Source organism: Rattus norvegicus, chromosome 17 (genome assembly GCF_036323735.1).
Source record: "Rattus norvegicus strain BN/NHsdMcwi chromosome 17, GRCr8, whole genome shotgun sequence".
NCBI lineage: Eukaryota > Metazoa > Chordata > Mammalia > Rodentia > Muridae > Rattus > Rattus norvegicus.
In genome coordinates, this window is record NC_086035.1 from 21,224,811 (window position 1) to 21,240,153 (window position 15,343).

The 15,343-nt window shown below is 44.1% G+C and overlaps 1 protein-coding gene across 2 annotated transcripts in view; it reads right to left on the minus strand.

Moving 5' to 3' along the window:
- Positions 1 to 7,273: 7,273 nt before the first annotated feature.
- Rnf182 (ring finger protein 182) overlaps positions 7,274 to 15,343 on the minus strand; it is a 55,246-nt gene continuing 47,176 nt past the window's right edge. Inside the window, 1 exon segment of one of the 2 annotated variants that reach the window (NM_001109117.2) lies at positions 7,274 to 14,969. In NM_001109117.2, the coding sequence (NP_001102587.1) occupies positions 14,017 to 14,760 (744 nt within the window). In that variant the 5' untranslated portion in view covers positions 14,761 to 14,969 and the 3' untranslated portion in view covers positions 7,274 to 14,016. 2 annotated transcript variants of the gene reach the window in all.

The following is a 15,343-nucleotide window of genomic DNA, read 5'->3' on the forward strand; positions in this document are numbered from 1 at the left end:
AAGAGCTCAAATGTCATCTCATTGATAAGATTGAGCGTTTGTATTTTGTAGCGCTTATTACCATGTATCTAATTGTTAGCGAGAGGCTGAAGAGAAGAAGGTTCAGCAGGCAAAGGGCTGGCCACCAAGCCTGAGGACCTGACGTTTATACCCTGAAAGCTCACGCAGGAAGGGCAGAAGAGACTCTGCAGTTTGCCCTTTGACCTCCACACATGCACTTGTAATAAATGTAAATGTTTTAGTTATTTACGCATTAGCCAAGTTGTGTTTCCATACTACAGGCCTGTTTATCTAAGACCTTCGTGAGGCACACAACATCAAGGTTTCCGGAGTACTACCGACATCTACAGGAGGAGACTCTGGTAACCTGGAGAAGCAGATAGTGTTCAGAAAAAAATGGAATCAATAAGGAGTAGCCTTCCCACAAAAGAAAGCACCAAGATCAGATGGTTTTCTTCTTAATTCAATGAAACATTCTCTTAAAATATTATTTTCGAAAATCTTGCAAGTAAATAAAAACATCACATACTGAATTAGCCTGACCCAAAGTCCATACAACCCAATGAGCTTCTGTCTAGTTACTATAAAGGCGTTCAGAGACACGTTTAAACATAGCTATTGACCATTTATATATCTCGTTTGAAAGCTATCCATGTAGTCCACTTGCCCATTTGTCGACTGGCGGTTTAACTTTCTTAGTAATCTAAAGTCTGCAATTCCTTGTAAATTCTGGATATCAGCCCTCCCCCCAAACACACACACACACACACACACACACACACACACACACACACACACACACACCAGCCTGAAGTAAAGCTGGTAAAGATTTTCTCCATACTGTGGGCTCTGTCATCTCAGCCCATTGTTTCCTTTGCTGAATGAAACTTGATTTTTCACGTGGTCCCTTATGTTGATACCTGGTCTTACGTCCCACACTGTTGATGTTCTTAAAGTCTTCCTGCTGAGCCCAATATCTTGAAGGTTATCCCCTGGACTTTATTTCGAAAGTTCCCATGTTTCAGATTTTTAAATTAAGGTGTTTGTTTGATTTTGAATTGATTTTTGCGTAAGGTTGAAAGATACAAATGTAACTTCATCTTCTGCAGGTTTCCGGAAATACAGGTTGGCCAGCACCATTTGTTGAGTAGGCTATCTCTCTTCTACAGTGTGTTTTTGTTTCCTTTGTCAAAAATCAAGTGGGTATACCTTGGCCATTTTGTCTCTGGGTCCTCTATTCCGTTGGTCTGCCCATCTATTTTGATGTACTATAATTTGAGTTTTAGTGTTATAATACCCCCCAGTAGTATTGTTACTCTGTAAGATTGATTGTTTTGGTCGTTCTTGGTCTTTTATGGTACCGTATAAATTCTTGTATTATATTTTCTAAGCTCACTAGACATGCCATGGATATTTTTGACAGGTGTCATACTGATTCTGTATATTAATTTTGATAGTGTGATGGTTTGTAGATGCTTGGGCCAGGGATTGGCACTATTAGGAGGTGTGGCCTTGTTGAGGTAGGTGTGTCACTGTGGGTGTGGGCTTTTATACCCTAGTCCTAGCTGCCTGGAAGCCAGTAAGAATATTAGCAGAAGCTAGCGGCCTTCAGATGAAGATGTAGAACTCTCAGCTCCTCCTGCACCATGCCTGCCTGGATGCTGCCATGTTCCTGCCTTGATGATAATAGACTGAACCTCTGAACCTGTAAGCCAGCCCCAATTAAATGTTGTTCTTATAAGAGTTGCCTTAGTCATGGTGTCTGTTCACAGCAGTAAAACCCTAAGACATGTAATACAGACATTTTCATAACATTAATTCTGCCAACCCAGGAACATAGAATATTTTGTCGTTGTCTAGTATCTTCTGTGATTTCCTTTTTCAGTATCTTGAAATCTTCATTGTAGAGGCCTATGGAGGTGTGACTGAGGCTGTCCCCCCAGAGGCTCATATTTGCAAGCTTATTGTTGATACACTACTCAGGGAGGATTAGGAAGTGTGGCCATATTGGAGTAGGTTTGTCTTTATTGGAGGAAGTATGTCACTGGGGGAAGGCTTTGAGGTTTCAAAAGCTTTTGCAAGGTCCAAGCTCTCGTGCTCTCTCTCTCTCTCTCTCTCTGTCTCTCTCTGTCTCTCTCTGTCTCTCTGTCTCTCTCTGTCTCTCTGTCTCTCTCACTGTGTCTCTCTGTCTCTCTCTGTCTCTCTCTCTCTCTGTCTCTGTCTCTGTCTCTCTCTCTCTCTCTCTCTCTCTCTCTCTCTCTCTCTCTCTCTCTCTCCTGACTGCAGATCAGGATTTAACTTCTCTCCAGCACCATTTCTGCCTGTGAACCACCATGCTCCCCACCATGATGATAATGGACTAAGCTTCTGAAACTCTAAGCAGTTCTCCAATTAAATGCTTTCCCATAGATGGGTTACCATGGTCATGGTGTCTCTTCATTTCTTTGGTTATATATATTCCCAAATACTTACTGGTGGAGGTATTTTTGAATGGAATATACTTCCTATCAATCAAAGGTTCAAAGAAACCAATCAAACATTTAAAGAAGCAATTGTAACAGTCCCATCTCCTAACAGAAGTAGAGGCCATTTCCGAAACCATCCTCAGAGGACAGCCTTGCCCTGCACATAAACCAGACCCAGTGCAAGAAAGAGAGCAGCGCAGGACTATTACTCATGGACACAGATGCAAAGAGGCACAATAGCAGAGCAGCTCAGCTATGTGTAAGACATTGTACAGCCTGCCACGCGGGACTTGCGTTATGTATAGAAGAGATCAGCATTTGAAAGTCACTTAATGCTATTCACTTCACTATAAACTAAGGAAGAAAATTTGCATGAACACACAATAATAGTAAAACTTCCTCTCTGAAAAACACTCTTAAAGGAGAAGGGTACCTCCAAATCAAGGGGAAAATATGCATAGTGATTAGAATGGATCACAAGAAAACATGAGCCAACTGAAGGAACTCCCAGTGGCCAAAGGCAAGTAACTGTTGATTAACAAGTGAAGTCAAGTTCTATTGGCTGATATCCAAAGATATAAGATATATATCCACGAGTCCATACCAAAAAAATACTGACTCTGCGGGTAAGTAAAGGAACAAAGACACCACTTCTATAGCAAGATATTCTACAAATTGATGTAGATATTTTACTCTCAGGGAAATGAAATGTAAGTCCCCACTCCCGCATGGTTCTTCCTTCCAGAATAGAAAGCGCAAAGGGAGAACAAGTCACTTTAGAAGGAGTGGCATGGCAATCACTAGGATGGGCAAGAGATCAAGGCCAACGCCATTTAGGAGACAATGTATCATGATGTGATGTCATAGAAATAGTCCTCTAACCACGAGGAAACCGCTCAAGAAGCCCAACCGGGAAACGTGTCATACCATACCTGGCCAGTCTCCTCCAAACCATCAAGGGCCTCAGACCCATGAGAAGTTCAAGAAACTGCCACAGTCAACAGGCTCTTAGTGACAGGAAAACTGAGGGTCGTGTGATACTCTGGGCTGATACTGGACAAAAAAGGAAGCCATAACCAAACCAAACAAAGTGAAAGTGGAGTGGGAGAAATGGGGTGTGAGACATCAACGTCTGTATAATACCTCCTGGATTTTTCTAAACATCAAAAGCCTTTAAAAAACATGAATGTGTGTTTATAATATTTAATGATGCATTTTTAAGATGGCATTGATAAAGCTGCCTCAGAGTCTCCATCATAGATCAAAACGAGCCAGTAACTCAAAACCAGAGTTTAAAGAACACAAAGTCAGTCAGCTGTGAAGAAATGTGATTGCACGCTGATGTAGCTAACGTTTAACCCAGTCAGTCAAAAGTCAGAAATAACAGAACCAATAAACTTGAGTGTAGGAAGACATGGACGCCAAATACCTCCTCTTTCAGAAAAAGTAAATGGTATTGTGTAGACAGGTACACACACACACACACACACACACACACACACAGTTCAAAGGGGGAGTAGATAGAATTAGTATGGAAAAGAAAATCATTTCTTTCTCATCTGGTAGCAGCCTGGTTTTCTACCATATTAGAAAACTGGGGTTGCCGCGGCAACCAACTGAGACACTACATTTAAGGCAGTTAATGTAGACTCTGGAACATAGTAAGTGCTCAGTTAATCTTTGCGATATTTCAGGGCCTCCAGAAATACATGCAGAAAGGAGAACAGGGCTCGGATTCCTCAGAGCCTTACAGTTCATAAGGGTGCACAGCTCAAAGATACAGGAAGTAACTGTTGCTGAGCAGAGTTCACCGCTTTGGGCTCAGTGCAGACAGCGGGTCATTATTCTGCAACACGATGCTCTGATAATTATCTGATGCACCAGTGCCAGACACTTGTACCGACAACGGTCTCACATTTACCTGCATAATTAAAAACAAAGACTGCTCGACAGATGTTTAGCTATTTCTGAATTTCCTAGCAGAACAAAGCCGGCGTCTTACAAAATAGAGTTTGATGAATAACTTGGCCACAATAAACCTTTTCAAAGAAAAATACTGGCGTTGACAGCCTGGGGTTTTTCAGATTACGACATCATTAATCATCTTAAGTATCAGGTCTCACGTTGGCTAGAGAGTGACTTTATACCCTAGAGGCCATAGCATTTTATTCCCCTTAAAGTAGAAGACACTTTTCTGTTCCTTGCCTGATCAAATGCTACTTTAGATAACTTCTAAGTCAGAAACCATCTCTCTAGTAAATGTAGAAAACATTAGGGTGAATTTAAAACAGCAGGCCCTCCTGCACGTGTTTCCCATACTAGTGTGTATGAAATGATATCAACCGTCATTAGTAAAGAGCCTTCCTTTCAAGCAGAATTGATGCTGAAAAAGGGGCCCCTTCCAGTTCTGACCTCAGCCACACACACCGATGCTTCAGGGGACATTGGCAGTGCCCTTGCATACAGTAAGGTGCCTGCTCAGACCATGCTGTGTATACACATGGACTATATTCTTCTTAAGGCTCTCTAACATTTCAGAACCCACAGAAACTCATTGGGACTCACTCTGGCTGAGAAACACATAGGCTCTCTGCACAGTTGCTCCTAGGCCGGTGGTAGGAGTGGTGGGAAGGAGGACGCCTGAGTTCTATTGCTGTGAAGAGATTCCGCAACTGTGGCAGCTCTTATAAAAAGGGAGCATTTAACTGGGGGCTTGCTGACAGGTTCAAAGGCTTATAGTCCATTATCACCAGGACGGTTTGCACAGCAGCATACACGGTGTTGGGGCAGTAGCTGAAAGCTACATCCTGATCTGTAGGCAACAGTCAGAGAGAGACACTGGGCCTGGCATGGGCCTTTAAAACCTCAAAGCCCACCCCCAGTGACACACTTCCTCCAGTAAGGCCACACCCCCTAGTCCTTCTAATCCTTTTCAACAAGTTCCACACCCTGGTTACTGACCATTCAAATGTGTGAGCCTAAGAGGGCTATACTTATTCAACCCAACACAGTGGCAAAGGGCTGCCAAAAATTAACAAGATAATTCATGCACAAATTTGGAAAGCTGAGTAGTTAGACGTCGCAGCCCCCTATGAATCTGGGGTAGACAATGTCACGCAGGGCACAAGCTTCTAAGATACTATTTTCTACTGCATGCAAACAGACAACTGCTGTTCCCCTGCCCTTCCTTGCTGAAACTGGGAAAAGGATAGTCCTCAGAGATGCCAGGCACACCTAATAGGGGATACGAGGAGCCCTGCTATAAACAGGTATTAAATGGTAGTCTGTACAGTGAAAAGTCAGATACCCCCCTTTGCCTCCTCCTCTTCCTCTTCTTCCTGCTCCTCCTCCTCCTCTTCTCAGCCTATACTCAGGATTATCCTCTGAGAAGAAACTCACAAAGATAAAAGACATTTAGAGCAAGAATTGAGCCTCTGTTAATAAAACAGAAATCCTGCACACAGCAGCAGACGCCCCCGGGGAACAAGCCTACATGCATACAGTGTTTCCATCAGGTTGGTTTAGCTCTTGCTAAATGGAAAAGACTGTAAAACCAGAGGCTTAGGAGATGGTTCTCTATGAAAGACAGAGACCAAAACAGACCAATGAACTCGGGGGGCAGACAAAGCAGGGAGTGAATGAACGGAGGACAGATCTGAAATCAGTGTTCTCACCAAGACCCAATGTGAGGCGCATTCAGGAAAAGGAGAAGAGAAGGTAGAGGAGAGGGAGAGAAGGAGGGGGGAGGGGTGAAAAGAGGGAGGGAGGGGAGGACAGAGGAAGGAAGAGAGGGCTTCAGAGGACAACAAAACGCTCTACAGTTAAAAATAACAAAACAAACAAACAAAATCCCACCAATCAGGCTTGGGAAAGAAGAGAGGTATTTTTAAATTGCAAAGATTTACCGTTTTTACTTTTTGAAAATACCCATCAGGTTGTTGGAGAATGTGCTTTGTGCACTCCTCTTCCCAAAAGAGAGAAAGTGGGGGGAGGTCTGGAAAGATAGCTCAGCAGTGAAGAACACTGGCTTTTCCTCCTAGTGATTTGGGTTCAATTCCCAGCATCCACATAGCAGCTTACAACCATCTGATTCTGGTGTCAGGGGATTTTATACCCTCTTCTGGCCTCCTCAGGCAGTGTACACATATAGTGTGCAGATACACACACAGACAAAACACCCAAACACATAAAATAAAATAAACATCCAAAAAAAAAAAAAGCTTAAAAGAAATAATGGAACCTGTGGAGAAGACTGGGTAAAGCTTACTCTGCAAGCTGGAGGACCCGAGTTCAGATCCTCAATACATGGCATCTCAAAAGCCAGGCATGGCACCTCGTGTCTGTAATCCCAGCTCTGGAAGGCAGAGACAAGCTGGTCCTGGGGGCTCATTGGCCAGGAAGTCTAACAGAAGCAATGAGCTCTATGGTCAGTGAAACGCTGTCTCAGAAAATAAAGTAGAAAGGTGACCAAACAGAGCATGATGGTGTCAGCCTCTGGCCTTTTTGCGTGTCCTCATGGGTGAGCATACCTGCACACAAACATGTACCCAACACTCACACATGCATACGCACTTGTACATGCACATACGCACACATGTGTGCACACACAAAAAAAGAGACTCCTCTGATGGCAGGTGTACGGAATGACTATGACTAACGTGGTTTACATGAGGACTATGAGAATTGAAGAAGGCTGACTGCAAGGGGCAAGCTGGCGTACTATTGTATGATCATCACATTTGGCTGGAAAGGGTGAGATTTTAGTTGTGAGATACTGGGGTTTAGTTAAAGAAACAAAGACATGTAAGGAAATTTTAGAATGGGGCATCTAATTACAGAGAAAGCAAACCATTACATCAAAGAAGACACACTGAGAACACCCCCTAATCAAGTCAAGTCCCCCACGTTTCTAGTCCGCGCCTGTGATACCTTTGGTCATTCCCATGGGTTGGTTTCTCATTTGTTAAATGAGGCAGCCACACTCTGAGCCGTTAAGTATTTCAAGCACTAACACTGTGATCAAGATTTTGCATCTGGTGCGTGTTTTCCAAAAGCTGGGAGACCGGGTTCCACTCCGAGGACTTCACAGCGGAAGTTTCACAGGCAAAGCAAATAACCAGAGGAATCGCTCCACCTGAGACTTCCTTCTGCATATATTTAGGACTTCCTTTGTGCAGAGTGACTCAGAAGGCTCATGCTCATGCTGATGCTGATGCTGATGCTGATGCTGGTGCTGATGCAGATGCTGGTGCTGATGCAGATGCAGATGTTAGGGCTGACGCTGTGAAATCTGGACAAGGGGGCCAATCAAGTTGGAAGCAAGTGGGAATCTCAACCGCCCGCCACAGTCTGCGCTCCTGGCAGCCTGCTCCTCTCTCCTTCCCATTTCCCGTGTTGCCGTTCTACTTGGGACCCCCTAGGAACCACTGCTTTGATTTGGCCGTCCTGTAAATTCATGTGCTGGCTCGGTGACTTACATTCGATTTCAGATTCTACACCATAGCAGGATTTGGCTGCTTGCTTGTTTGTTGTTTGTTTTTTTTGTTTGTTTGTTTTGTTTGGTTTGGTTTTTTTTTTTCCCATTCTCAAAGGCAGATTTCACCAAGTGTCTCCCATCCAACTAACCCTATTGCTAAGGGGTGTTGTAAGAAAGGCTTCCGAGATAAGTAAGTTTAAGGACTACAGTACTAAGCAGGTCTGTCTAAGCCTCAGACTTCAAGGGACTGACTTCTCGTGAGTGTCTGAGAAGACCATGACCTTTCATCTCCTTCTACTCGAGTGGCCCTTCAGGGATCAGCCATTCTGACACATTCCACAACGTATGTTATAGAGTAATTTCCATCGTAAGATCCTGCTTTTCAAAACAGTAAACTAGGATTGTCTTCTTATTCTCCCAGTGACCCATAAAAGGCACAGGTATCCTGTCAAAAAGCCAAGGAAATTTTTTATATTATGCACTGTAAGTTGCTCGAATGTGGGTCAAAACAATGATCTTTAAGCTATGGTCAAAACATCTGGTGAGGTTCGATTGAGACATGGAGCTGCAGTGGGGAACAGGAGGGGTGATTAGTGTACTTCCCTCCCCATTCCAAAGCCAGACTTTAGCATTCCTTGGCCTCCAGGGATCACTCTGTACCCCACACTCCACTCTGGCAGAAGGAAGGCCCATAGAATCAGGTCATCATCTGTCCCGTTTTAACTGGTGGTTTCCAGCTGCTCAGACCACAGGAAGCTGGAAATAATTGTATAATCTGAAGATCAAGCCAAAGACAATTTATGACCACCAATTTAATCATTACCTATACAGTTAGTTCTAGCCGGAGTAGTGAGAAAAAGCACATCAGACAGAAGCAATGTCAACGAAGAAGCCCATTGCTTGGCTAGGATGATTTCCAGTGCTCGATGATGTAGAACACGGGAAAAGAGGAAGGAATTGTCTCTGAGGCGAGCAGCTGAGAGCATCACTCCATGAGCAGGGAAGAAAAGGCAGGCAGTTAGTGGTCATAATAATAATAATAATAATAATAATAATAATAATAATGATGATGATGATGATGACGACGACGACGACGACGACGACGACGATGATGATGTTTTCAATATTACTTACCTGGGTAATTAAAAGAGGTTGGTAGACTTACATGGTTCTCTTTCATAGCTGTTTCCTAAAATGCATAAGCATGTACGTGTGAATGTGTGCATTCATGTAGATACACATGCATGTTGTACTTGTGCATGTGTGCGCAGGAGGATGATAACCGGTGCATGGGGTTCTTCTAAAAATGACATTTTAAACATCAGAGAATGGGGAGGGACTAAAAGGGAAGAGTGTGGGAAGTTTGGGTTCAACACAGATCACAAATAGATGTTCATTTATTATTAATGGAGCTCCTTAGTATGCAAAACACCGTCTCAAGCACATGTGTTGCTAAAATAACTAAGATTTGTTAAGAATTCTGTGAGAAGACAAGCCTTTTAATCTGGAGACTGACAATAAAAAGTTTAATGCATTCCAAACTCTCCAGATGGAACTGACATGACGCCAGCTCCCAGAATTGCCTTATCTTGGTCCAAAAAACATCTAATGACCCAGAAGAAGATGATTTTTGATCGGCTCAACTACAGTGAGATCGTGTTGGGAGGAATTAGGGAAAGTGTTAAACTGAAAATTATATGTCATACATTTTTTTTTTTTTTTTTCCGGAGCTGGGGACCGAACCCAGGGCCTTGCGCTTCCTAGGCAAGCGCTCTACCACTGAGCTAAATCCCCAACCCCATTTACCCAACAAAGAAAACAAACACGGTTAGTTTAGATGCCAATGCTGGATGCTAAGTAAACCGGCAATAACTGCTTTGTTTCAAACAACTTCGCTCCATGCTTCTGCAAGTTTCCACAGGGAAAGCTTATCTAGGCTTTTTGTTGTTGTTGTTGGGTTGGCTTTGTTTTGTTTGTTGGGCTGGTTTGGTTTGGTTTTTGTTATAAACCAATCTGAAATCTCTTTCTACATGTGTTGACCAAATGATGCTAATTCCACCTTATCCCTCTTGGGTCTGACAAGCATACGGTCTCTGGCTTCCATCTGGCTGTTCCAGAATCTTCTCTCCAGCGCCCCCCCCGGGGGGGTATTCAGAGTTCCAGGTTTGGGGCGCTCAGGGTCAGTGCTTTTCTTGCTCTGCCTCGGCATCCATCTCTCCACTTCCACAGACTCAGTTGCTTTGCAAAGGCAGGACTTCAGGCTGCTCTTCCCTGAGGGGCATAGACACAAACACACAAAACGACTTTCTTTACACTTCGTAGGAACAACAAGGTCACAGGCAACCTGCCCATCCAGGACACTTTCGCCTGGAACTCATATAAACAGTACAGTCAACAAATATCTGATCAATTAAAATGTTGGCCAGGTAATTGTCTTGTATAAATATTTGAATTAAATCAAGGCCCAACCACTTTGAAAAGTAAGTTATCGTATACCCCAACTTAGTATCATAGTATTGAGGCTGTAGTTTAATTCCTGACCATACACAGTGATTGCAATTAGGTTGGGATTATTCCAGGGATTTAAGCCATATAAGAAAGTGGGTTTATTCGTTAATGTATCTGAGACTCATTTAGAATTTATTCATATTTCAACGTTCATCCTCCACAATCGAAATCACCATCTTTTAGGTGCTGCAGACATGTTTCAGTGGTTAAAAACACTTGTTGATCTTGCAACAGCCATGAATAACTCCAATCCCAGAGGAATGCAACACCTTCTTCTGACCTCAGGCGCCGGGCATACACAGGGTTTCCAGATATATGTGCAGGCAAAACATCTCGACACATAAAATCATAAAGAAACGTTTTCCTAAAAGGAAACATTTTAGACAAAAGTAAACTTACAAGGAAAGACCCAGCACTAAGCCTACAGGATTTGTAAAACCCCATGATGGTTACTGAAATAAAGAAATATAATTACATCGGAAGAGGGAAAAGATGTGGAAAACATATAAAATGCAAGCTGCAACACAAATGGTTAAACTCGGGGATTTTACCTGAATCTGAGGCTGTTGCTATTGGTTTTGAGGAAAGTTCTAGAATATTATGTAGTCTGACTGAAAATATTCCAACGGGTCAAGGCAACCTTTAAGACTGTGTCAGCAAGAAAAGAATAAAGAACACAGCCATCTCCATTGTACTATCCCAAGCTCCCTTACTGCCCCTCCCTCTGAGGTCCTCAAAGTCCCTCACAGCTCCTTCCTCTAAGGTCCCCTCTTGACTCCTTCTGCTTGTCTCGCAACCGTCAGGATTCCTCTGCCTTTGCATCTGTCGGGTTAATGCACTGAGAAGTTTCATCACGGTTTCTGCAATGCTCGCACTCCTGCAAATGTGCACTGCTTCCTGGTTTCTCAGCAGCTAAGGCGGAGCTCACAGTATAATCACAGGGGACCAGGGGATCATCTTCCACAACCTGCTTCTTTGCTCACTTGTGCAAAGATTTCTGAAGCACGTTAGACCATTGTTCTTGATGGACGTGTGGTGCTAATTCACTAATACGAACACAGAGCTGCTGCATACTCTTAAATCACTCAATGAGGATCATGACTAGTAAACTTTGTGCTTTTTTCCAGTTTGGCCAGACTCTACAAGTAAGGGATGTCTTCACCACACTGGATTCTATCTTGTTAAGCAGTTGGGGAGAATTAATCACATCAAATCAAATAGAACATTTCATTGATAAAGATCATATTCTTATTTCACCTTCTGCTCCACTTGGAAAAAAATGAGGGCCTTTGTAGAGATGAGATAGATGTGGTTAGCTTTGTAGGAAGCTTCTAAGATTTCCATGTGGATGATAAAGGCCTTGGTTTAACGAAAGTTCGCACTTGGGACTATCTAAAGTGATAACGGCATCTCGACCGTAAATCAGAGAAAGCAAACATCTCACTTAGAAATCATAAAATTTAATAGACAAGAGAACATTAGCATAGAGATTACAACATTACAGGATCGCCCCTCCCATTCGACAGCATGGAGAGCTGTGTTGTTCTGTGTTGTTGTCATACATTCAAAACTCTTTAAAACCAGGTCAGCACACTGGCGTTAGGAAAAATATTGCCACAGCACATACAGAAACGACTTCAGCACTGCAGACACCACACGAACTAGCAAAACACAGAGTGGGTCCGAAGCCTTCTGGAAATCTCTTCCTGTGGTCACTTGACAGCTTACTCAGTGTTACAGTTCAGACAAAATGTGCATCTTTAAAAAGGAAACCTTATAAATATATAAATCCAAACCACAAAACCTCTTAAATATTGTATTTAGTCAAAGTACAAACGGAATTCTGGAAACCACATCCACAACACTACCTAAAACTAGGGTTTCTGGAATCATAAATGTATTTAGCTCTAAGTTGGGGTTTAAATTTCACTGGACCACATCCCACGTGTATTTTCTCATTACTTGTATCTTGGACATACATGTTCTCCAAGTCAGTAGTTATACAACGAAATTAAAACTCCTATTCTAGTTAAGTATCCATTTTCCCTCAATGCGGAGATCAGAACCGGCCCCCTGCAACTATATCACACAAGAAATATTTCACCACAAACAAGTTAACAAAACCCTGGTAAAGCCCTTTGCTAAGCATTGTGGGTATAATATTGTTAAGTTGTCAGTAATAAGTCTCAGAGACTAAGAAGCACTCTTTCCTCTTTCTGACTAGTGAACATTCTGCGAACATTCTATTCCCCCACCTAAAGCCTGCTGGGCAACTTACTCCCATAAATATATACATTCAGCGTCACCCCCGCCCCACCCCCACTTCATGAAAAGGCGTCCAGACCCAAGCCACGCAGCTTATGCCTTTACAGAAAATAAATTAAAGTCTCAAATCTATCCCCAAACTGACAGAATAGCAAGCAGCCTCGAGGGAGCCTGCACTTAACCACCTCCACTCCACTTCGAGCAGGGCATCAGCTTGGCGGGGCTGCACCTCTCCCCTTGTGTGGACTTCATAGGACATAAACTTGTACTACTCAGCAGAACACGTGGTTCTTAGTGCCAGGCGCTAGGGCAGCTGGTGGCCTGTTGCTGGGTTTTCACGATCACAGGTTCCCTCCAGAGCATTGCAGGGGCAGCAAAGCCCACCCTATGCAAACTTCTAAAACAAGCCTCCAGAAACTGATTGCAACTACTTTAAATGGAACTTTGTTCAGGATAAGGGATGAGGTTGGTTGGGGACTGTGGTTAAAAATCAAACGAAGCATTTTCACATTTTAATATTCTGGTGAATATTTCCACATGCAAAAACTGTTCAGATCATCCCAGAGGAGCCTGGGAGAAAAACACGGGTGGAGGAAAAGGCCTGTGTTGAACATAAATGACCATGCCCTGGCATGAGGTCTAACTCCTCGTGCAAACCTCTCAGCGATGTCTGTCTTCTACGGCCACCAGCCAAAACAGGAATCCTGCAGGAAACCACCCAAGAAGATGAGATTGAAGGACCCTGGAGTGTGGGGGAGGGGGAGAGGGGCTGCACAGACGCAAAAGGAATCTGAGAAGAGGCAGCTGACTTCAGAGAAGCATTACCTCAGGAGAGAAAGCACCTGATGATGAGGGGCTCCAGCGCCAGGAAAATGAGGGGCGCTCCCACGTGCTTTTGAGCAGCCTGCCTCTGACATCTACCTACAATCATGGGACGCGCCTAACCTCAAGGAGGACTCCATTCATCCCCACCTTCGCCCAAAGAACCTGCCTCGTTGTAACACACCTTGCCTGGTACCTGAATGAAAGCACTCCCTGGGCCTATGCCTTTGTTTGCGGACACAGCTTTGCCTCTTGGCCAGCCCGCCCCTATATAGAAGTGAACTTTTTTTTATTTTTATTTTTCAGAATCCAGGAAAACCCATCAAGCCAAACTCTGGATGGAAAATGGACCGCAGACGCATGGCCAAGGGCTTCATTGAGGCTGCAGACACTAATCGTAGGGAATACAAAGGAAAGCAGGTCACACGAACGTCGGTTGAACGTAGCCACATGTGCCGAGTTTCCGATTCTGCATATTGATTAAGAAGGAAGTGCCATACAGTCCAGAAATTCATGACAAACGCATTGGCAAAAGCCATATACCATAAGGATGACAAGGCTAGAGGGGACAAGGCTAACAAAGACCACCCCCAGGGTGACCTTCTTAGACACCAGTAAGTAGATCCCTAAGGGCAAGGAGCTGAAGTACAGCAAACCTAGCAACCACACCAGTACCCGGATGGACGTCTGAAAGAGCAAGGAGGTGCAGTTCCACACTGTCCAATTGTGGGACACTGTGGTGACAGAGTCGAAACTTGCTGGCCTGTAGAATTCTACCACAGGGGTGGAGCTGAGAGACGGGGAGCTCTCCCTCTGTACCTCCATGATGGTGATCACCAAGCAGTTGGAGGATGTGTGGGAAGGGCTGACAAGGGAAGCCAGCCTCTTGGGGGTAAGCAGCAGCTCGGTGGGGTTCTCGGGCAGGCATTTCTTCCCTTTGCTTCCGCAAGTCAGATTTACAAGGATGTTATTGTCATCGGGCAGACTGCTAACTTCGTCATCCGGCAGGCACGTCTCAAACCTGCAGAACGGGCAGACGATGACACCTTGGGGAGAGTCCCCAAAGTCTATGATCTTGTAGAGGCATTTGGCGCAAACCCTGTGACAACACTCCAGGACCTTGGGCTTCCGCTGTTTCAGGTTGTACCGGTTGTAACAGATCTTACACTCGAGCTCATCTGAGACCTGAAACTCTGCAGGCTCTTCGGGCGGCTGGCTGGCCATCTTGAATTATGGATGCAATCTTCTGTAGATGTGCCTGGCTGAGCGGTGACTTGGATTAAGGAATCCCTCTGAATATCACATCATCCGAGTCAGGCAAGGAGGCTGGAAGGGCTGGAAAGGGAGGAAGAAAATCCAGAAGTCTTTTGACCATTTTCAGCTCCTGCAAAGTGCTGTCTCTGACACATATTTTAAAGGGGCAGCTGAAGGATCTGCAAAGGAAAAGAAAGACCAGAGATTGTAATAGAGCAAACGGATCACGGGAAAGGTGTTTCTGAGAACTGCTTCATGGCGTTTTCTGAGTTCCAAGGATCAGGAGCAGTAGACCTAACAGATTAAATCCCCTCCTCTTTCCCCACTCTGGCCCTGGGACAGAAAGGTGTCCTGTCCATGCTTTGGTCCACAAACATCAAAAGAAGGAACTCAGCCTAACATGCATACAGTGCACTGAGGAACACCTCAGTACCGAGTGCTGTACAACAGGGTCTGCTGTAACGAGGGCAGATTATCTTTGAAATTTGTACCAAATGCTGGTCTCTTTGACCATGGGACTCATTCACAGTACCATCGTAGAAAACAGCTAATT